The 23,555-nt window shown below is 36.5% G+C and overlaps 3 protein-coding genes and 1 long non-coding RNA gene across 4 annotated transcripts in view; 1 reads left to right on the plus strand and 3 right to left on the minus strand.

Annotated features, from left to right (window-relative positions):
* The window catches only part of LOC132106443 (protein lin-28 homolog B-like), a 265,393-nt gene that overhangs the window by 1,978 nt on the left and 239,860 nt on the right, over positions 1 to 23,555 (minus strand). The gene's annotated exons all lie outside the window — the stretch shown is intronic.
* Positions 831 to 7,590, minus strand: LOC132106433 (PR domain zinc finger protein 1-like; the record flags this gene model as incomplete). The annotated part of the gene is made up of 6 exons (XM_059512106.1): positions 831 to 1,266; positions 1,358 to 1,486; positions 2,274 to 3,070; positions 5,120 to 5,381; positions 6,843 to 6,965; positions 7,498 to 7,590. Coding segments are annotated over 6 exons (1,488 nt in total), but the record flags the coding sequence as incomplete, so codon positions are not given.
* Positions 7,592 to 9,310, minus strand: LOC132106434 (uncharacterized). Its single transcript, XR_009424140.1, has 3 exons — positions 9,250 to 9,310; positions 8,963 to 9,173; positions 7,592 to 7,689 (listed from the first exon to the last, which is right to left on the minus strand). It is a non-coding gene; the product is annotated as an uncharacterized LOC132106434 (long non-coding RNA).
* On the plus strand, positions 11,588 to 22,559 carry LOC132106435 (prolyl endopeptidase-like). Its single transcript, XM_059512107.1, has 15 exons — positions 11,588 to 11,765; positions 12,435 to 12,509; positions 12,593 to 12,726; positions 13,715 to 13,845; positions 13,927 to 14,136; positions 14,875 to 14,996; positions 15,086 to 15,191; positions 15,277 to 15,468; positions 16,240 to 16,437; positions 17,341 to 17,444; positions 17,527 to 17,663; positions 17,764 to 17,858; positions 18,548 to 18,679; positions 18,757 to 18,913; positions 21,372 to 22,559. The coding sequence occupies exons 1-15, from the start codon at positions 11,724 to 11,726 to the stop codon at positions 21,664 to 21,666; spliced, it is 2,130 nt and encodes a 709-aa protein (XP_059368090.1). The 5' UTR covers positions 11,588 to 11,723; the 3' UTR covers positions 21,667 to 22,559.

A 23,555-nucleotide genomic window follows, 5' to 3' on the forward strand; every position in this document is an offset into this window, starting at 1 on the left:
ACGCCTCTCTAACACACACACACACACCTGTTTTAAAAAAAACGCCACTCGTGTATTTACATTTTTATAGTCTATTTAATGGTTGTTTAAATAGCAAAAAAATCTGATAAACTGCAGGAATAATTAAACAAAAAATCATGAAATAGCAGAAATGAAAAAAGCATTAAGACAAAACTATTAAACCAATCTTTTAGGCAACAGAAAATGCATTTATAAATTATGTGCAATTTATAACTTCTAAAACACATGGCAGCTTTCTGCTGCTTTGGCATTTATGAAAACACTCTTGCACTGGGACTCCAGGTTCAGTTCAAATCTAACTTCAGCAGCGGACTCTTGTCTGAATGCTTGTTTGCTTGGATCTACTGTGCTCCGTTGTTATTATACAAAAATTATATTACACAAAAATTATGATTTTGGATAAAAACTAAAATAAAACCCAGTGTGACTACTTGCCCTAATCTCTCCTTAAAACTATATAACATGTCAGTAGTTTTTTAATAACAAATAAAATCAATGACAACATTTGACAACATCATGCAACATTAAGCACTGTGCATTTATGCTATTCATTCACACACACTATCATTCAAAAGTTTTGGCTCAGTAAGCGTTTTAAGTCTTTAAGCTCACTGAGGCATTTATTTGATCAGAAATACAATAAAAACAGCAACATTGTGAAATATTATTGCAATTTAAAATAACTGTTTTGTTTGAATATATTGTAAAATTTAATTTTTTCATCGTTACTCCAGTCTTCAGTGACACATGATCCTTCAGAAATCATAATATGCTGACACAAATTTTTGTGGAAACTTTTTTTTGGGGGGGATTCTAAAAAAATAGAAAGTTCAAACAAACAGCATTTATTTGAATTATATATATAATGTGACATTATAAATGTCTTTACTGTTAGTTTTAGATCAATTGAATGCATCCTTGCTGAATAAAAGTGCTAATTTAATTCAACAATAATATATCAGACAATTTACTGATCTCCTTTTTTCTGTCTAATGGAAATCTCTGGAGAAAGAGAGATGGATGAATCAGGTGTCACTACTGTTTGGGCTTGTGTTGCTCCCTGCTGGACAACAGGTGGAGCTGCAACCGGCCAGAACACCTGACACATCTTCTTGATAGACTCCGCCTCCATGGCATCCTCAAGCTTCGCTGCACCTTCTCTCAGATCAAACCTTTGGATTCGCCCGAGTGCAGCCGCAGGTGAGTCTTCAGGTTACTGCAGCTGCTGAAGCGCCTGTTACACACCTGCACACGAGACACATCACACGAGCACATGAGATCTCCACTGACTCTGCTAGACAGCTGTGAGATATTCCTCTGTGTGCTCTGCTCTTACCTGGCATTCATGTGGTTTCTCTCCTGTATGAACCTGGATGTGCTTTTGAAGGTGAGCTAGCTGGGAAAAGTTCCTCCTGCAGATATTGCACTTGTATGGTTTCTCACCGCTGTGAACCCTCAGGTGCACCTGGAGAACAGAAAGCAGAGAACTGAGAGATTTAGTGAAAAATAAATAAATAAATAATCATAAAAAAATAAATTAAGTGGCACATATTTTTAAACATTGATAATAATCAGAAATGTTTCTTGAGCAGCACATCTGAATATCAGATTGATTTCTGAAGGATCATGTGACACTGAAGACTGGAGTTATGATGCTGAATATTCACAGGAATAAATTATATTTTAAAATATATTTGAAGCAGCTTTTTGCCAGCAGCAAATGCAACCTTGAGCCACAAGACTTCTTTGAAAAACATTTTCAAAAACGTTGTTATCATTTTTATTTTTGTGTATAATTGATATACTATAATAGTTTTAAATATTTTTATTATTTTTATAATATTTTCCACTTTAAATTTTGTTACAGTTTTAATAATTTTGTTGTTCATTTGTTATTTTTAGTAGATTTTAAAAAATATATTATTTCCGTTTTCGTTTTAGTTATTTTCTAAACTAACTGAAATGAAACGAGGACTGATGCCTTGGCAATTAGTTGAAATAAAAGCAAAAAAAATCATTGTTAGATTTTTATATTTTATTTCAGATAAAGTTTATTTTATTTTAAATAATCCTTTTTTTTTATTTTTTTACTTTTAGTTAATAATTTAATATAATAACCCTGATATATCATTTTCGACCAGTTTTAATAAAAAATAAATTCCTTAGATATCATCATCTCTGACATTCTTCACTGAAACACTAAAACTGCAATTAATAAATCAGAGATCCATAAAAGATAATAACCCATGTACCTTCAGATTGGACAGTTGACTGAAGTTCTTTCCGCACACGTTACACTTATACTGGATCTTTCCATTCTGTCTCTGTAATGGATACGGTAAAGACTTGTAACCTACAATCTGTTGCTTTTGGCCAGCCTGAGACTCTGTGCTGTGACTGGCGGAGGCGGAGACACCCGAGGAAGCCACGCCCATCTCAGCTGAGTCTCTCTGGGCTGTGATGTCATCTGCACTGGACACTTCAGTCGGAGACGAATCGGTTGCTTTAGTGAGGGCTGGCGGTTGGTTTGTAGAGCCTTTCCGATTCGTTTCTCTCTTTACAGAGTCTGTTACTTTAATTATGGAGTCGCCTCTACTGGTCAACGCTAATGACAGATGATTCTTATTGGATGTTGGATGCAAGAGAGATGGATACATGTGGATTGGTGGAATATTATAGGACATGTGTGGTGTTGTTCTGCCCAAACCCACTGGCTGATGTGACGGCATGTATTTAATAACAGGCCATATATACATTGGCACAGAGGACTGTGGGATAGCAGAGGTGTATACATGCTTCCCTACACTAGATGCCATTTTCAAGTTTAAAGAGACCTCAGAGATGGCATTAGTCATTAAAAACTGAGGTAATTTTGGATTCTGCAGGTCTCTGTTCACTTTTTCCCCATATTTCGTTTGTGTGATGGAGTTAAACGGTTTGTTTGGAAGAGTTTCTGTGTGATGATCAGTCCGGCGATCCAGATCCAGGATTTCAGTGACCGTGTGACCTCGCTTTCTCCTCCTCACTTGATCTTTATGCTGAGAATGAGCTGAAGCTGGAAAACACACAAAATATTCAGAGAACATTTGAGTGAATTGTTAAAGTAGAAGAAAAATCTTTAAGGCAAGATGACCTAGTCCTAGCTGAATAGGCTAAAAAAAGTAACTGAGTGATACATCTTCAGCTGACTGATTACATTAAGATTGGCAAAAAATAAAATAAAAAAAAATCAATCTAAAATGTTTAAATATGAAAATTATGCATTATCTAATTAAATATGCACTAATTTGTATACGTTTACAGAAATGTGTCTGGTTCAAAATTTTTGTTTCATTTTGTCGAAATATTAGAGTTAAAGGTGGGAATTTTGGATTTCTGTTTTTATCACTCCATAAATCAGAAAATACTGTCAGCAGCCAGAAAAAAATCACCATGTTTTCAGGAATAAAATGTTCAAAACCTAGTGAAATATATATAGACATGAACAAGACTATAAACTGTGGCTTATGTAAGTGCTACTGAAGTGGAGATGTCTTACTCATTGCAGGAGGAAAATTCAGATATGTGTTGTAGCGTAGCAAGTCAGCCCCGGCCCATATGCAAAAGAATTGTACGCATCCAAGCCACCAAATAATCCCAACAAGCTTTGTGCTTTGTTACTTTTATTATAACACAAAGTCTCAGCCTTCTTTCAAATTTAATATCAAATACAAACAATAAATGTATTTTACACTCTTTAATTTGTTGTGAGAAAACCATATTCGCTTCAGTTCAAGTGGCATGTGAATAAATTATATTTTCCTCTTTAATATTTGCAGCACAAAATGAACATGAATAAATATTTGAATGCATATTGAAAAAAATCTGAAAAATTTAATAGAAACAAATGTCTCATTAAATCAATCAATTAGAGTTTCAAAAACATCAATAAGCCTACGTTTTACTGCTGTTTTTAATATTAAATGTGAAGAGCGACAGGTGCCACAGACCTTTTTTTTGTGGAGTATAGGTATAATTTTCACATTAAATTCACGCAATATAACATTTTATTGTCGTAATTTTGACTTTATTCTTAAAATATTATGATGTTAATCTTATTTAGTTAGTTACTTTTCACCGTGACACTTAAATACATCCGTGGGCTATTTGTACTGCATGCAAACACAAGTCTTGGTATAATTGCCCCAAAACAAACAAATAAATAAAAATAGAGTAAAGAATAGTATTAAGTTGACGATCCTGACTCGCTATCTTCTCATTGGACCCGCCTGTAGACAGAAATGCATCTTTATGGATTACATAGTCTAATGAAAGAGTTTTTTTCATTTTAGTTTTAAAGTAGTAATTTATAGCATTCTATAAATATATTTGTGTCTGTAATACAAGTATTTGCTGAGTTTTGGTTCAGTTTTTGTGAAGCGTTCCTGCTCAAGATCGAGACTGCAGAAAGTTACTATGTTTGTTTTCTTTATTTTACAAAAGCACAACGCTTTGTTGATATTGTGAGTGTGCACAAATAAAAGTAGACACTTTGCAGTTCCAAATGATTTATACTCTTAGCTTTATGAGGAAAAATGACAGTGTATTTTAAGTTTCTTAAAATAAAAAAAAATGCAAGTGATCGTGCTGGCGCCTCCATGTCCTTGCACTTCAGCTTCCACTCTTCACACAAACAATTGGATATTTACCACACATTTATCTTATTTTTAAAATGTATAGTGTGAAATGCATTAAGTTTTTTTATATCTCAAATCGTGTTTATTTGAGAATGCTAATATGCTCAACTTGCTCACTTGGCATTTTAAAAAACAAAAACTTGAATTTAACAAACAAAATGTTCCAATCATGTTTCTGAATTAACTTGATAAAGAAACTAAACGAAATATAACCACCTTACCACTGAAACTATTTTCATGGCTGCAAAAGCCAATTAAAAGTGTCAAAAAGTGTAAAAGTGTAAATGGGGCTAATTTGAAGCTTAGAAGCTGTAATCCCATGAAACAGCAAAATATATAACTAATAAAATTTAGTTGGTATTTATTTCATTTCCAATCGTTTCAGGTGTATGGCTCAGAATGAAAATGTGGTTGTCACTCACAGTGTGTGGGAAGTGGCTGTTTTAGATAGGCAGTTCTGAGGCTGTTGCTCATTGGCTGCTCATGGTTTAGGCTCCGCCCCACCAGTAGCTCCTCCCCCGGCATTAGAACCTTCATGGCATAGAAGTAAATCTGCATTCCAATTTGGAATGCAGAAAGATTCTGTTGCCAAGGAGACGGGGCATAGTTTACAAAGCGCATCCAGTTGCTGCTTCTCTCATCCTCACAAGACAAGAAGTGATGCAATCGCCCGTCTGAGAAGATCTTTGTAAGAGAATAAAAACACAACCAGAAGATTAAAAATGACACTTTTTTCATCTTGTTTTAATCATCCGTCAGTGTCAGTATGAGCAATGGCAATAGTTATGCTTAGCAAGCACTAATAAGCTCCTGACGGGTTTAGGAAATGAAACCGCATGAGATTAGTGTTTTGTTCTCAGATTGAAAGTGCACATCTGTTTGCGCGAGCGACTGTGTGAAAGTGAGAGTTGGTGTGGTTTAGTTGTTGATTCAGTCTTTTAGCTGCCGTTTGAATAGCTCGACTGTTTGACCTTACAGCACCTGTTTCTATTTCTCTCTTTCTTTTTTCAGTTTAGTTCCTCCAGTCTAATATTGAACTTAAGAGATTGCACTTGCATGCTTTGCGTTTGATGTGGTCATACAGAGAGAGCAAATTCATTTCCATTTAAAGCAATATTTACTTCTCTAGATTTTTTCTTTTTTTCTTTTCTTTTTATTACATTTATGAGTGCATAATTTAGTATAGGCCTTTAAAACATACTATGTGTCACTACTGTTCAAACGTTTCAGGTCATATCTCATGCTCACTGAGGCTGCATTCATTTGATCAAAAATACAGTAAAACCAATAAAATTGTGAAATATTATTGACATTTAAAATAATGTTTTAAATATTTAAATATGTGTTAAAATTTAATTTATTTCTGTGATCAAAGCTGAATTTTCAGCATCACCATCAAATCATTATAATATGCTGATAGGCTGCTCAAGAAACAAAGATTATTGTCAGTGTTGTAAATAGTTATTTTGTGTAAATCAGGATACTTTGAGGAATGTAAAGTTCAAAAGTAGAGCATTTATTTAAAATAGAAATATTTTGTAACATTATAAATATATTATTTACTTTTCATAATATTAAATTATTTATTTATTTTAAAAAAAGAACTACAGACTCCAAACTTTTAAATGGAAGTGTAAGTTCTCAGTCTAAATAATTATTTATTTAATATTTACTATTGTATACACCTTTTTTGATTGTACAAGACATCTATAATATTACAGTATGAATTCAGAGTGTTTTATCATTTTTTTATATTTTAGAATTTTGAGGCCATTTTCCCCCCACAAATTTCTAACCCTGAGAAAATGAACGTATACATCAGACATATTGACTGAATGTGATGTGTGAAATTCAATGGTACTGCAAATTCATCAGAATGATCTATTAAGGTTTTCTGGAAACATGCTCTCTCTTTGTCTTTGTGTGCCTTTCAGCCACTTCCTTGCTGAGTCAGTGTGTGAGACACGAGTGTGTTGCTTTACTGGCACATGTAAGCGAGGAGCAGTGCGTCAGAGAAACCCAACACGAGCATACACACCCCTGAAGCATGACTGGTAAATATGAACCCCAATGACTCAAAATGGTTTTCGATCTCTCTCTTTCTCACACACATGCTTCTTATCTTTCTCACATCTGCTGACATACCATCCAGATGTGTTTTCCGTGGATGTTTGCAGGCAAATGTTCAGGGTGAAGATGTTCTCCGAGCAGCGGGCCAAAGTGGGTACCTGCAGGAATGACCCCTGTGGTGAAAACACCCAGCACCTTCTGATGACACACCATTAGGAAAAAAAAGACAACAAAGAGCCTCTTTATATGTAAAAATTGCTTTGTGAACACTTTGAAATATGAAGCAATTTTGTGCATGAGCATATAAGTGTAACATTTAATGAATTTATTTTTAGTGGATGTACCTCAGGTTCACACATGAATCTTAGCAGAGTAGTTCATCACATTACTACACAGTGTATCTCTAGTTTCATCTTTTTTTAAATCCATCAAACACTATTTGTGAAATATATTATGACTGAAAACATGTCAGTGTTAATTTAATATAATTAAGATACTATTTACTAGTTTTATTAATTTAGTTTAGTGTTTTTGCTATACACACACACACACACACACACTATACACAATATTTATATTTAAATTAAATGAAAACGAGAAATTTTGCCTAAATGTATTTTACATTTATTTTATTTTAAGTAACAAATTGTTTTGATTAACTATAACACACACAATTTAAGTGTGATTTAGGTGTCCAAATAAGTTAACGTGCCACTATGCATGTATGTACCTGATTGTGATATGCAAATCTGAGGTTTCTGGGTAATGATGTCTGGGATATGGTTTCCTTCCATCCATGAAAGTCTGGCACACATTGATCTTTAACATGCACTTTCTGCTCCTCAGTTTGTTCAATGATGCTCTCGTTTGCTGTTGTTGTGTTTGTTTTTGATGGCATAATCAATCCGAGTGGAGATTACACCTGTGAATGGCAAGAAAATGATCAACATGATGATCAATGCAAGATAAAACGTTCTGTATTTCCTATGCAGTTGAGTTCTGGTTGCTACTTGATTTAATGGAATAGTTCACCAAAAATAAAAAAATATTCTGAAAAATGTAGAAGAGTTTGTTTCTTCATGGGAACAGATTTGGAGAAATGTAGCATTGCATCACTTGCTCAAAGGATTCTCTTCAGTGAATGGGTGCCGTCAGAATGAGTCCAAACAACTGATAAAAACATCACAATAATCCACACCATACCAGTCCATCAGTTAATGTCATGTAAAGTAAACATATGCATGTGAATTTAAAATAAATCCTTCATAAAGACATTTCTAACGTTAAACCATTGCTTCTGGCTTACAAGGTTCCTTCAGTGAAATATTTTTCCACTCACAGCAAAATGCACCAAAATAGTGTTTTGCCTGCAGTGCTTGATGTGTGCATATTTCTCTCCTAATTCCAAGTATGAGATTACTATTCGACTAAAGGAAGCATTATTATTGATTATGGTTTCATACTTGGCTAGAAGCAACATTTTGCAGTTGGATTTGTTTCTAACAAACATGCAGCTTTTTTTGTTTAAATCAGCTGTTTGGACTCTCATTCTGATGGCACCCATTCACTGCAAAGGATCCATTGGTGGGCGAGTGATGCAATGCTAAGTTTCACCATATATACTCTGAAGAAACAAAATCATCTACATCTTAGATACATTTTCAGCAAAACACAAATGAGATCTATTTAGCAAAATGAAAACAAATGCATATTTTCCAACATTTGCAATCAAATACAAAAAACATGAGCTCATTTGCATTCATTTTATGGCTCTATGCTTTTATTGTACCGTTTGTCACCAGTTGTTTTATTTGTATATTTTATTCTCCTAAGGAGTTTTACAGGCATCTGAGACAAAGTTGATGATTATATGAAATCTTAGATAAAGTGAGAAACTACTGAGCAATACAATTGTACTCAGAGAATGCAATTCTTCTTCTTTTTTTATTGCAGTAAGACCAAAAGCACACATTTGACAGGTCCACGACATGTCAGACTGATATGAGAATTCAAAGTAACAAAGCAGTAAGAATGAAACCTAACACCAGAGCAGTTCTCGCTCACACACAGAGCTGCCACCACAACACACACTCAACATCTGACCTAAAGAGGTTTCCTTCAGCCTGAGATTCAGCTGATTCACACGCTACATAGGCCAGACCAAATGCATGTTCAAATAGAGTAAAAGCACTTACCGTGGCTTATGTTGAGTCAGTGTGAGCTTCTGTTCAGATATCTGTAGGAGGACGTTGCAGTCAAGCTCTCCGTCTCCGTTTCTCTTGAATGTGTAGAAACTTGCGTTTTCATTCAGACACCATCTGAAGACAAACTCCACCCTGATGTTTTCCTCCACCCCTCTGAGCCTTCTCTCTTTGAATGTGCATTTCGCAGAATCTCACATGGTCTCTATTTGACATCTCAGAAATGTCAGTTTTGATATCTGTTCGTAATCAATGCTGAATAATAAAAAAAAAAAATTCACATGATACTTTTTCAAATGAAACAAAACCATGATCTTGGAAGTTATGCTGTTGCTTTTTTCTGATGAAGAAGACACATAAACTCAATTAACTTTTGTAAGAAGACTTACATTATTCTGATATTTTCTGATTTTCTATATATCTGATATTTTAATTTCTGTGTTGCAAGGACAACATATTTTTAAGTATATAAATATGGCTTGAAAATGTAATGAATGAACGAACGCATGCATGAATGAATAAATAAATAAATAAACAGGCCTAAATAAATAAATAAATAAAGTGCATCTCAATAAATTTGAATGTCATGGAAAAGTTAATTTCAGTAATTGTAAAATTCTCAAATTGTGAAACTTGCGTATTAAATAAATTCAATGCACACAGGCTGAAGTAATTTAAGTCTTTGGTTCTTTTAATTGGGATGATTTTGGCTCACATTTAACAAAAACCCACCAATTCACTATTTCAACAAATTAGAATACTTCATAAGACCAATTAAAAAACATTTAGTATACTGTTGGCCTTCTGGAAAGTATGTTCATTTACTGTACATGTACACAATACTTGGTAGAGGCTCCTTTTGATTTAATTACTGCCTCAGTTCAGCGTGGCATGGAGGTGATCAGTTTGTGGCACTGCTGAGGTGGTCTGGAAGCTCAGGTTTCTTTGACAGTGGCCTTCAGCTCATCTGCATTGTTTGGTCTCTTGTTTCTCATCTTCCTCTTGACAATACCTCATAGATTCCCTCTGGGGTTCAGGTCTGGTGAGTTTGCTGGCCAGTCAAGCACACCAACACCATGGTCATTCAACCAACTTTTGCTGCTTTTGGCAGTGTGGGCAGGTGCCAAATCCTGCTGGAAAATGAAATCAGCATCTTCAAAAAGCTGGTCAGCAGAAAGAAGCATGAAGTGACTTTGGTTTTCAAAAAACACAATGGAGCAACACCAGCAGATGACATTGCACCCCAAATCATCACAGACTGTGGAAACTTAACACTGGACTTCAAGTAACTTGGACTATGAGCTTCTCCACCCTTCCTCCAGACTCTAGGACCTTGGTTTCCAAATGACATAAAAAACTTGCTCTCATTTGAAAAGAGGACTTTGGACCACTGGGCAACAGTCCAGTTCTTCTTCTTCTTCTTCTTAGCCCAGGTAAGATGCCTCAGGAGTGGCTTTACAACTGTAGCCAAATTTCTTGACACATCTGTGTGTGGTGGCTCTTGATGCCTGGACCCCAGCATCAGTCCATTCCTTGTGAAGTTCACTCAGCTTCTTGAATCGATTTTGCTTGACAATCCTCATAAGGCTGTAGTTCTCTCAGTTGGTTGTGCATCGTTTTCTTCCACACTGTTTCCTTCCACTCAACTTTCTGTTAACATACTTGGATACAGCACTCTGTGAACAGCCAGCTTCTTTGGCAATGAATGTTTGTGGCTTACCCTCCTTGTGAAGGGTGTCAATAATTTTCTTCTGGACAACTGTCAGATCAGCTGTCTTCCCCATGATTGTGTAGCCTAGTGGACCAAATTGAGAGACCATTTTGAAGGCTCAGGAAACCTTTGCAGGTGTTTTGAGGTGATTAGCTGATTGGCATGTCACCATATTCTAATTTGTTGAAATAGTGAATTGGTGGGTTTTGTTAAATGTGAGCCAAAATCATCACAATTAAAAGAACCAGAGACTTAAACTACTGCAGTCTGTGTGCACTGAATTTATTTAATACACGAGTTTCGCAATTTGAGTTGAATTACTGAAATTAATTTTTCCACGACATTCTAATTTACTGATATGCACCTGTAAATGATAGTGCTTTACACGAGAAATAAATAAATAAGGTAATTTACTCACCTTCATGAGAAGGATAAGGGGATGGTGATTGTCAAGCTCCAAACAGCACAAACAATTACCATAAAAGATGGCAATAATGTTTATTGTGCGTTATTTAATTTCGTTTTCACTCAAAATCTTTCACCCGCGACGTCGTTTGTTTATAACATAGACTGTATAAAAACAGGTTTATACACGCGCTGTGCAGTGATCTCCATAAAGTAGCAAGGCCTCCATAAAAAAGAGGAGGAATTAAAATAACCAAAAAAAAAGGTCGTCGAATAAAAGTAAAATCCAATAAAATTAAACTGTATGCCTGTGGATTGCAATAAACATAATAAACAATATATTAATGACCACTTATCGAAAGACTGGCTTATTAATATTCAGAATGAACGTAAGATGAACGTAATTAATATTCATGAGGCGTGATCACGGCCCGGCGTGTGTTTGAGGGACCAGCAGAGGGCGCTGTGAGGATCCCGGCGCTCTTTCCAGCAGCGCGTTTGTCTTTGCACGAAGTCTTTGACTGTTGATTCCGGACATTGTGCTGCTGCTCTACAAGACTAAACTCTTCAACACTCGTCTCGGTTTATTTCTTCCTAACATTATTTCATCTGTTCATCAGCTCGGAAGATCTCTGAATAATGGCTTTCCAGTATCTAAACGCCTATAAAGACGAATCAGTGGTGAGTGACTGAATAATAGAGAGAAAAAAGACATGAATGAAAGGATGAATGAATGGCTATCTATCTATCTATCTATCTATCTATCTATCTATCTATCTATCTATCTATCTATCTATCTTAAATACATTTAAGACACATTTCTCTCATTTATTTACTTATTTATTGTAAATAAGTATGTTACTTATTTACTGTAAGAGAATGACGTCTAAATGTTTCGAGATATATAAATATTATTTATTCTTGTAATATTTAGACTTTATTCTCTAAACATTTCGACTTTATTGTCGTAATATTTCGACTTTATTCTCGTAGTAGGCCTATTATGACTTTATTCTCAAAATTTAACAACTTTAATCTCGTAATCTAATATATATATATATATATATATATATTTTCAATGTGGCACTAAAACGCCATCGTATGAATGCATATATTAAGTTTGTAATCTATAAGACGTGTCTATGTTCTTGAAAGAAATTAATGCTTCATAAAAAAAAAATAAAAAAATCTAAATGTTTCAAAAACTCTTCATGTCTGCCATTGGACGATCAAACAGATAGACCCGCCCCAAAGCCACCGCATTGGTTGAGTCCCTGTTCTCTTCCACCTGTTCTATGATGTGATAGGGAGCTCAGTGCTCATGTGATGCATGTGTATATGTGTTATCAGGTGGATGACTATCATGGCTGTAAAGTTCCTGATCCCTACAGCTGGCTGGAGGATCCTGACAGTGAAAAAACACAGGTGATCTCCACACGGGCACGTGAATTATGATTCTGTATAACTGAGATATTACTCTGTATGTGTGATGTTTTTGTGTCCGTCAGGCGTTTGTGAACGCTCAGAACCAGCTGACCCTGCCATTCCTGGAGCAGTGTGAGATCAGAGACATCTTTAAGAACCGTATGACTGAACTCTATGACTACCCCAAATACAGCTGCCCCTTCAAACGCGGGAACAGGTGAGATGCGAACAAATAACAAGTGAAATTAAGTGTTTAGAATGGGAGACTGTGAACTGCAACAGAATAAACTATAAAATACTCTATAAACTATAAAAAGTTTTTGTTTTGTACTTGTGACCACATACACTTAGTCAAAAATGTGGAATAGTTCAGTTTTTGTATGTTTTGGAAAGATTTCTGTTATGTTATGCAGTTATAAGCTGCACTTATTTGATGAAAACACAGTAAAAAACTAAATTTATTTGATGAAAAAACAGTAATATTGTAAAAATATTTGTACAATTTAAAATAACTGTTTTCTATTTGAATATTTTTTTTTAAATGTAATTTATTCCTGTGATGCAAAGCTGACTTTTCAGCATCTTTACTCCAGTCTTCAGAGTCACGATCCTTCAGAAATCATTCTGATATGCTGCTTAGTTATCGATTATTATTGATTCTCAATTATTGTCATCAGCAATGTTGAAAACATTTGTGCTGTTTAATCATTTTGTGGAAACTGTGATACATTTTTTTCAAGATTCTTTGATGAATCGTAAGTTCAAAAGAATTGCACTATTTTGAAATACAAATATTTTGTAACATTATAAATGTCTTTACTGTCATTTTAGCTCTAGCTGAATATAAAATATAAATAAGTATTTTATTTTATTATATTTTATTTGTACATACCCCCAACTTTTAAATGGTAATATATCACAATTTCCACAAAACTGTTCAGCAACACAAATCTTTTCAAAATTGATGATAATCAGAAAATGTGTCTTGATCAGTAAATCATCATATCAATGATTTCTGAAGATCATGTGACACTAATGATGTGAAGTAATGATGCTGAAAATACAGCTTTGATCACAGGAATAAATTACTCTTTCAATATATTCACATAGAAAACAGTTATTTTAAAAGTCCAATAATATTTCACAACTACCCTTTTTTTTTAAACTAATAAACCTGTTTTTTGTTTTTTAACCCTCTCCTGAAGGTATTTTCACTTTTACAACACTGGTCTGCAGAACCAGAGTGTTTTATACATGCAGGAGAACCTCGAAGCTGAGCCCAGTGTGTTCCTGGACCCAAACACCTTCTCAGAGGACGGGACGGTCGCTTTACGAGGTGCTGGATGTTTCTGAGTTTGTCTGACGCAGTGTGTATCGCTGTATTGACCGTCAGCTAAGGCTCGTGGTTTAATCTCAGGTTATGTGTTCTCTGAGGATGGTGAGTACCTGGCGTACGGCACCAGCGTGAGCGGCTCTGACTGGGTTGAGATGCGGTTCTTACGTGTGGATGACGCCGTACTTCTGGAGGACCGACTGGAGAGGGTCAAATTCTCCTGCATGTCCTGGACTCACGATGGAAAGGGACTCTTTTATAACTCTTATCCTGAGCAGGAGGGCAAGAGTGACGGTAAAAACACACACTAACACACGTGGTGCACAAATTCACACATGCAGGTATAAGAGACAGTGTTAGGTATTTACATCCTTTATTAGTATTTATTCATATTTTATATTAGCACATGTTATACATTTTTCTATTCATTTTAATTTGAGTAGTTTTAGCACTTTAACCTAAACCTATATAATTTCTCATTTTTGTTTAAGTTTTTCATCTAATATTTATATTGTATTTTATTTTAATCACCAAAAATTGCTTGATTTTTAATTGCTTTAATGGGAACAGTTTACAATAAGGCCCATTTATTAACATTAGTTCAAGCAAACTATCATTTGCTAACATTGAGCAATACGTTTGTTACAGTATTTATTACTTTGTTAATATTAGTTAATAAAAATACAACTGTTCATCGTTATTTCATGTCAGCTCAGGTCCAGGTTTATTAGTCATATGCACAAAAAATCCTAAGTAACAAATTATGCATTGAAATGCTTAGTGAGGCACAGGTATTTAAATAATAAATATTTATAAGGTTTTTAAAAAATAAATAAGAGGTCTTTTATAATGTTAAAAGATATAACTTTTACTTTTAATGATGTACTCGCATTTACTAAGATTAATAAATGCTTTAGAGGTATTTTTCTTTCAGTTCACGTTAACTTATGTAGTTCAAGTGTTTCTGCATTAGTTTCAACACCAGTAAGAGATCTTGATGGACTTCTGTCTGTCTGTCTGTCTGTCTCTCAGGCACTGAGACGTCCACTAACCTGCACCAGAAGCTCTACTATCATGTGTTGGGAACCCCTCAGTCTCAGGACGTCCTGTGTGCCGAATTTCCAGATCAACCGAAATGGATGAGCGGTGCTGAGGTAAGACACACAGGTAACACACACAGATGGTGCTTCGTTTCTGATTGTGTTATGTGGTGAATGACGTGTGTGTGTGTGTGTGTTTTCAGGTGTCTGATGACGGCCGTTATGTGCTGTTGTCCATCCGAGAGGGCTGTGACCCCGTCAACAGACTGTGGTTCTGTGACCTGAACGCCGTGCCGCAGGGAATCACTGGTACGGACACACAGAAACATTATTATTCAGATGAAAATGATGTTTTTCTGCTGACAGGATCTCATGTATATCTTAATGAGGACAGGTTTGTTGCCATGGGTGAAGCTGATCGATAACTTCGATGCAGAGTATGAATACGTCACAAATGAAGGAACCGTTTTCACTTTCAAAACCAACCTGGACGCTCCTCAATATCGACTCATTAACATCGACTTTGGCCAGCCGTCCATCAGCCAATGGAAAGAGCTCATTGCTCAACATGACAAAGATGTCATAGGTGAGCAGAAATGCTGTTTAAATGAGATCACGTCAAATCAGAATTCACTGTGATTACTTTCTCAATGAATGTCCCTGGTTTTATTGTGCCTAATTCATTTGCAAGTTATTGCCAGAAAAAATGATCATAATTCATGATCTCATAATCAAAACGTTATTACTTTTTCTCTTTTACATTATGGAATTTAAATGTATTGTAAATTCTGTTTTTTTGTTTGTGTTTTTATTTTTTCAATTTGTTGATTTAAAAAGAATAACATATAGTATTATATGTATATAATATAATATAATAGTTTTATTTTTTAATTTAAGATATTTGTCAAGATATTTTAAGATATATAAAAAAACATTTTTTGGAAAGAAGACGTATACTCACCAACGATACATTTTTTAAAATCCAGTAAAAACAGTTATATTGTGAAATATTATTACAATTTAAAATAACTGTTTTCTATTGTAATATATTCCAAAATGTTATTTATTTCTGTGATGTGCAGCTGAATTTTTAGCATCATTCCTCCAGTCTTCAGTGTCACATGATCTTCAGAAATCATTCTAATATTCTAATTTGCTGCTCATTGGTCATTTGTACTCACTTATTAATAATGGTCCTCTCTAATATCAGTTTTTTTCCCAGTTCTTTGATAACTATATATGTATATAAATTGGGCTTAATCTTTTATACTTTTAAATAATTCAAATAAAAACCATTTAAATATTGCAAAAAATGCGCCATGTTTTCTCTTATATTTCTCACATCTTTCTCTTCCAGTGTTTGCTACCTGCACACACTCCAGGTTCCTGTTTGTGTGTTTCCTCCATGACGTGAAGAACGTGCTGAAGATGTTCCATCTGTCCTCGGGGGAGGAGATGCACACGTTTCCGCTCGATGTCGGCTCGATTGTGGGCTTCACTGGGAGGAAGAAAGACTCGGAGATCTTTTACAGCTTCACCTCGTTTCTCTCTCCAGGTCCGTCAAGATTCAGAAGCTTCTGAAATAAAGAATTTTAATTTAATTTAATTCTGTTACTGTTCATTCACCCTCAAGTTGTTTCTTCTGAAAGAATATATTTTAAAGAAGGCTGGTAAACAGTTGACGGTAGCCATTGACTTGCACAGTATGGAAAACAAATACAGTACAGACCAAAAGTTTGGACACACCTTCTCATTCAAAGAGTTTTCTTTATTTTAATGACTATGAAAATTGTAGAGTCACACTGAAGGCATCAAGGGCTTTTTGAACAAGAAGGAGAGTGATGACCTGTCCTCCACAGTCACCGGACCTGAACCCAATCGAGATGGTTTAGGGGTGAGCTGGACCGCAGACAGAAGGCAAAAGGGCCAACAAGTGCTAAGCATCTCTCGGGGAACTCCTTCAAGACTGTTGGAAGACCATTTCAGGTGACTACCTCTTGAAGCTCATCAAGAGAATGCCAAGAGTGTGCAAAGCAGTAATCAAAGCAAAAGGTGGCTACTTTGAAGAACCTACAATATGACATATTTTCAGCTGTTTCACAATTTTTTGTTATGTATATAATTCCATTTATAATTCCACATGTTAATTCATAGTTTTGATGCCTTCAGTGTGACTCTACAATTTTCATAGTCATGAAAATAAAGAAAACTCTTTGAATGAGAAGGTGTGTCCAAACTTTTGGTCTGTACTGTAGGTGCCATCCACTGTTTGGTTACCAACAATATTCAATGTCTTCTTTTGTGTTCAGCAGACGAAAGAAACTCATACAGGTTTGGACCAACGTGAGAGTGAATAAATGATGACAACATGTTAATTTTTGGGTGTACTATCCCTTTAATAACTCGTATACAGCAGTCAGGTAATGTTGTAACAGGTGTATGTTGTGTTTTCCTGCAGCGATCATCTATCACTGCGATCTGACGAAAGAGCCGCTAGAGCCGCAAATCTTCAGAGAGGTCACGGTGAAGGGCTTCAGTCCTGCTGACTATCAGACCACTCAGGTACAGCAAAACGTTCGCAGACGCTTCATCTGTCCGTCTGCGGTACGATCGCCTTCACTTCCTGTCTGCTTGTTTCTTACAGGTCTTCTATCCCAGTAAAGACGGCACCCAGATCCCAATGTTTATTGTCCATAAGAAAGGAATCAAGCTGGACGGTTCCCATCCTGCCTTCCTGTACGGATACGGAGGTTTCAACATTTCCATCACACCCAGCTACAGGTGCAACACAAACCAAACACAGAAACATCCGTCTGATCACACATTCCACTGATGCAGTGCTGTTCCTGTAAGCATCTGTCTCTCGCTGTTTGTGTTTCAGTGTCTCTCGGCTGATATTCGTCAGGCATCTGGGAGGGGTTTTAGCTGTTGCCAATATCAGAGGAGGTGGAGAATATGGAGAGACGTGGCATAAAGGCATGTCACTTTAATTCTGGAGCTAGTCAGGGATTGAGCTGCACAGATTTTCATAATAGAATACTAGCAAATTGTGTGCCATGTATTTATGGCTTCCATTTGTTTTAAATAGTACAGTAGCTCGGGGGTAAGCAAGATTTTTTGGTTTGATTTTACTTTAAAGAAATTAACACCTTTTGTCAGCAAGAATGCATTCACTTGATAAAAAGTGAAATCGATTATACTTAAATGTTTCCATTTCCTTTCTATTCATGACAAAATCCTGAGAATATGCATCACGATTTCTACAAAATAGGAGGCAGTACAACTGTGTTCAACATTGATAATGTTTCTTGATCAGTAAATCAGAAATGATTTCTGAAGATCATGTGACACTGAAGACTGGAGTGATGATGAAAATTCAGCTTTACAAAACAGGAATAAATTACATTTTAGAAATAGAAAATAGTTATTTTAAATTACGATAATATTTCACAATTTTAATGTTTTTACTGTATTTTTGATCAAAATAAATGAGTAAGCAGACTTTTTTACAAAATCTTACATTCCCCTTAAATATTTGTTAAAAGTAGTGTATATACTACAGTGATGGTTGCATTTTATGTGTAGTATGCATTTGAAAGATATATATCTTTAACATTCTGTTGCATTTAATGAAATCTGTCTTTCTCTTCTGTCTTCCTGTGCAGCGGGGATGTTGGCCAATAAGCAGAACTGTTTCACTGACTTTCAGTGTGCAGCTGAGTATCTGATAAAGGAGGGTTACACTTCCTCCAAAAAACTCACCATCAATGGAGGCTCCAATGGGGGGCTGCTCGTGGGTATGACACACACACACACACACACACACATACAGGTTTGTGTTCTCCTGGTCCTAAATCCCAGCTCTCTCCTGCAGCGGCGTGTGTGAATCAGAGACCTGATCTGTTCGGCTGTGCTGTGGCTCAGGTCGGTGTCATGGACATGTTAAAGTTTCATAAGTACACCATCGGACACGCCTGGACCACTGATTTCGGCTGCTCGGAAATCAAAGAGCAATTTGATTGGTTAATCAAGTAAGTTTACTTTTACTTGCTTCAGTGATGCACAGATACAATTAATTTACTACTTTTTTTAGGAGCAGCAGACCCAGTGACACTTATGAGTCATAATTGTATTTCAGTTAAAGCAGCACACCAATCTAGACATTCTGTTACTGTGATTTTACCCCATTTAGTGTGGTAAAATCATTGTAATGCACGGCGTCAAGTGGCTTATTGGTTTTATAGAATATGGTAATATCAATATTATTTATAATATACACTGTTGTTGTTGACTTCAATTGTTCAGTTGTTTTCAGTTATTAATATAAAGTTGAAATAAAATAACAGAAACCCCTTATGAGGAAATTAAATCATAGGACCGTGACGTCGCCCGGTATGGCGCAGCCGGGGCCCCACCCTGGAGCCAGGCCCGGGGTTGGGGCTCGTATGCGAGCGCCTGGTGGAAGAAGGGGGACCGGAGGGTGTGTTCCAACTACAGGGGGATCACACTTCTCAGCCTCCCTGGGAAAGTCTATGCCAGGGTACTGGAGAGGAGAATCCGGCCAATAGTAGAACCTCGGATTCAGGAGGAACAGTGTGGTTTTCGTCCAGGCCGTGGAACACTGGACCAGCTCTATACCCTCTACAGGGTGCTGGAGGGTTCATGGGAGTTTGCCCAATCAGTCCACATGTGCTTTGTGGATTTGGAGAAGGCATTCGACTGTGTCCCTCGCGGCGGCCTGTGGAGGGTGCTCCGGGAGTATGGGGTCCGGGGCCCTTTGCTAAGGGCTATCCGGTCCCTGTACGACCGGAGCAGGAGCTTGGTTCGTATTGCCAGCAGTAAGTCAGACTTGTTCCCGGTGCGTGTTGGACTCCGGCAGGGCTGCCCTTTGTCGCCGGTTCTGTTCATGATTTTTATGGACAGAATTTCTAGGCGCAGCCAGGGGCCGGAGGGGGTCAGGTTTGGTGACAACACGATTTCGTCTCTGCTCTTTGCGGATGATGTTGTCGTGTGGGCCTCATCAAGCCAGGACCTTCAGCATGCACTGGGACGGTTTGCAGCCGAGTGTGAAGCGGCTGGGATGAGAATCAGCACCTCCAAATCCGAGGCCATGGTCCTCAGTCGGAAAAGGGTGGCTTGCCCACTTCAGGTTGGTGGAGAGTTCCTGCCTCAAGTGGAGGAGTTTAAGTATCTTGGGGTCTTGTTCACGAGTGAGGGAAGGATGGAACGGGAGATAGACAGACGGATCGGTACAGCTTCTGCAGTAATGCGGTCGATTTATCGGTCTGTCGTGGTGAAGAAAGATTTACCGGTCAATCTACGTTCCTACTCTCACCTATGGTCATGAGCTTTGGGTCATGACCGAAAGGACAAGATCCCGGATACAGGCGGCCGAAATGAGCTTTCTCCGCAGGGTGGCTGGGCGATCCCTTAGAGATAGGGTGAGAAGCTCAGTCACCCGGGAGGAGCTCAGAGTAGAGCCGCTGCTTCTCCACATAGAGAGGGGTCAGTTGAGGTGGCTCGGGCATCTGTTCCGGATGCCTCCTGGACGCCTTCCCGGGAAGGTGTTCCGGGCGCGTCCCACTGGGAGGAGACCCCGGGGAAGACCTAGGACACGTTGGAGAGACTATGTCTCCCGGCTGGCCTGGGAACGCCTCGGTGTCCCCCCAGAAGAGCTGGAGGAAGTGTCTAGGGAGAGGGAAGTCTGGGGTTCTCTGCTTAGACTGCTGCCCCCGCGACCCGGCCCCGGATAAGCGGAAGAAGATGGATGGATGGATGGATGGATGGATGAAATAAAATAAAATGGTTTAAATGGAAAAATGTGGCTTTGGTAATTACCTGAAAGTACAAAAATAAAAATAAACTAAAGCTAAATAGGATAAAAAAAATTATAAAAATGACAAAAGCACATAATGTTAAAGCTAATTTCAAATATTAATAAATACTGTAATAACTAAACCTAAAATATCACTGATTATATACCTTTAATCTTAAAATACTACAGATTCACCAGCTGAACATTTTGCATTGAAATATTTCTTATTGTATTTTATTCAGTTTTATTCAGCATTTTATTTTACTGTGCATGCATTTTATCCGCTTGTGAAGTCATAATGATTAAAAAACTGTTTCCGGCTTCAAGCCTCCACGCCATTTCAATTGTGACCTTTTATGATCGCTATTTATTCAATTGTTTTATCATTTTTAATATACAGTGTTGTTAACTAAAACGGTTAAATTGTTTTCAGTACTTAAAATTAAGCTAATATAAAATAAAAAGATGTTAAATGAATGTTGCCCTGGCTGTAATTAATATATATATATATATATATATATATATTTTTTTTTTTATAATTCATAAAAGATAAATCATTGTCTGGCCAACTGAGATTACAGTAGTACTACAGGAAAACATAAGTGCAGAACTAACATAGTAAGATATCTTAACTGTTCTGAATTTAAAGAGCTGTAAATGTTCTGACCCTGCAGGTATTCTCCTCTTCATAATATCCGTGTCCCAGAAGCTGATGGGGTTCAGTATCCCGCTGTATTGTTGTTAACGGGTGACCATGATGACCGCGTGGTACCGCTGCACTCACTCAAATATATCGCCACCCTGCAGAGTGTGATTGGTCAGTGGCCCGGCCAGTCAAACCCTCTCTTTATCTACGTGGACACAAAGTCGGGCCACGGTGCAGGAAAGCCCACCAGTAAAGTCATTCAGGAGGTGGCCGACACGTACGCCTTCATTGCTCGCTGCCTAAACCTCAGCTGGATTGAATGAAGCCAAAGTTACGAGCCTCTACTCCTGCAGGGTTTTCTTCTGACAGTTTGATTTCATTCTTGCTTGTTTGCTCTCCTGTTCACTGAAATATTCACCTTTTTTGCTCTTTCTGTCCTACTACTCCACGGTTACATTCTTTAATGTTACATGCAAGCAAACCAGTCCAGTGTTGGTTGAAAACTGAATCACATTAATGACTGATTTCATATCAATTCACCATGTGTCATGGCTGCGTACGGGATACACTTAGGAAATATTACAGAGGTCACTGGGTGAAGTGTCTTAACCTCTCTAGCACTTTACTTAAACTGTATTTATTTGATGACAGGAAGACATTAACAGTTTATGGATCACTTTGATGTACAGCACCCATCAAAAAACATCTTTGCAAGTGAATCTCATGAAAACATGTTCAGGTCACATTTTGCCCCAACTATTTTTTTTTAATGTATTATTACACTATTTTTAATAATAGTTAAGCACATTTAAAATAGTCGTCAAGTGTTATGGATTTTGTCTGGACATGCTTCCCCTAAATCTCAGAGGTGATTCTTATTACTAAACATGAGAAAGTAATACATTTTTACATTTAAATCAGCATCAATTATATAAATCCTCTGGAATAGTGTCATGTAATTAATGAGTTTACAGTATTGAGAACTGGAGAGGATAATCACATCACATATCATTTCTTTTGATTGGAGTTGAAATATAAGAGGGACATGTTTGTTAACGTGAGATTCACCCTTACAGTGTTTGTCAGTGTGTGTGTGAATGAGCTGTAGCTCTCCACAGAAATCTGTTTCTACCTCCACATTTATGCAGATTGTTTTATCTTGGAAGGGAAAAGCAAACAAAATAAGCTAGTACAATAAAACACATTTGAACATGAATATGTTTTGTGTGCTCAGTAAGATGTTTATCTGTTCTATTAGATAATTTTACAGAATAATAGCATTTCAAATGCTCTTGAAAAATACTATAGAGAAATAATTTTCCTCATCCAGTGACTTGAATCTCTGCAGTGTGTCGCTGTCTTCCTCTTTTGGCTTGTCGCAGGATCACACTCTGAAAAAAAAATAAAGCACCGGTGTTCAGCAAAAGCTCATTTCATTAAATGGCTCAGATCGTGCTGTAGAGGGTCATTCTTTAATATGATGTAATTATTTTTTTAATACTTGGTAGTCTTGCCTAGCAATAATTTAATAAACCAATTAAGCATATGTAGGCAGAGGCATAAGTAAATTAAGCGGCCCGCAAGAATACATGAAATGTGATATAGTATGTAATTGGACAATGGTACATTATACAAAAATGCAATATTAAATATATAATTTTTATTATTATTTATAGAATAGCACTGTATGACAGATGTTTCACTTTTATTTAGTTTTTCCTTTATTTTTAATAAAAAATATGATATAGCCTATTCAGAATATTAAATATGTGGACATTAGTTCATTTTTCTATAAAATAAAAATTTACTTTGCTAGTTTTAGATAAAAGCGTTTGTCTTCAGTGTAAAAAATAACTTTCCTGGGTGTGTGTGTGTATGTATGTATATATATATATATAAAATTTAATAAATTAAGCTTCTGTTTTATAAAATTGCTACTGATAACAGCTTGACATTGGCCTAGCTTTGGGGTCTTTGCTTTATTCCAGTGTCATTATCCCTCAGCAGCCCAGTTATAGATTAAGAGTTGTTGTTTTAGATGAACAGATGACCTGCTGCTGTTTAATAATTGATGTTGTTAAAATAACATTATGTTCTGTAAATGCATTGTCTGCTGGTTTATTTAGCTACTTTTCAGTACACCACATTAGGTTTGCCACTTAGTAGACTTTGAATGTTAAAGTGCAAATTAAACCTGACACTCTTTTTGGGT

The sequence above is a fragment of the Carassius carassius genome, chromosome 27, assembly GCF_963082965.1.
Source record: "Carassius carassius chromosome 27, fCarCar2.1, whole genome shotgun sequence".
NCBI classification, from domain to species: Eukaryota; Metazoa; Chordata; class Actinopteri; order Cypriniformes; family Cyprinidae; genus Carassius; species Carassius carassius.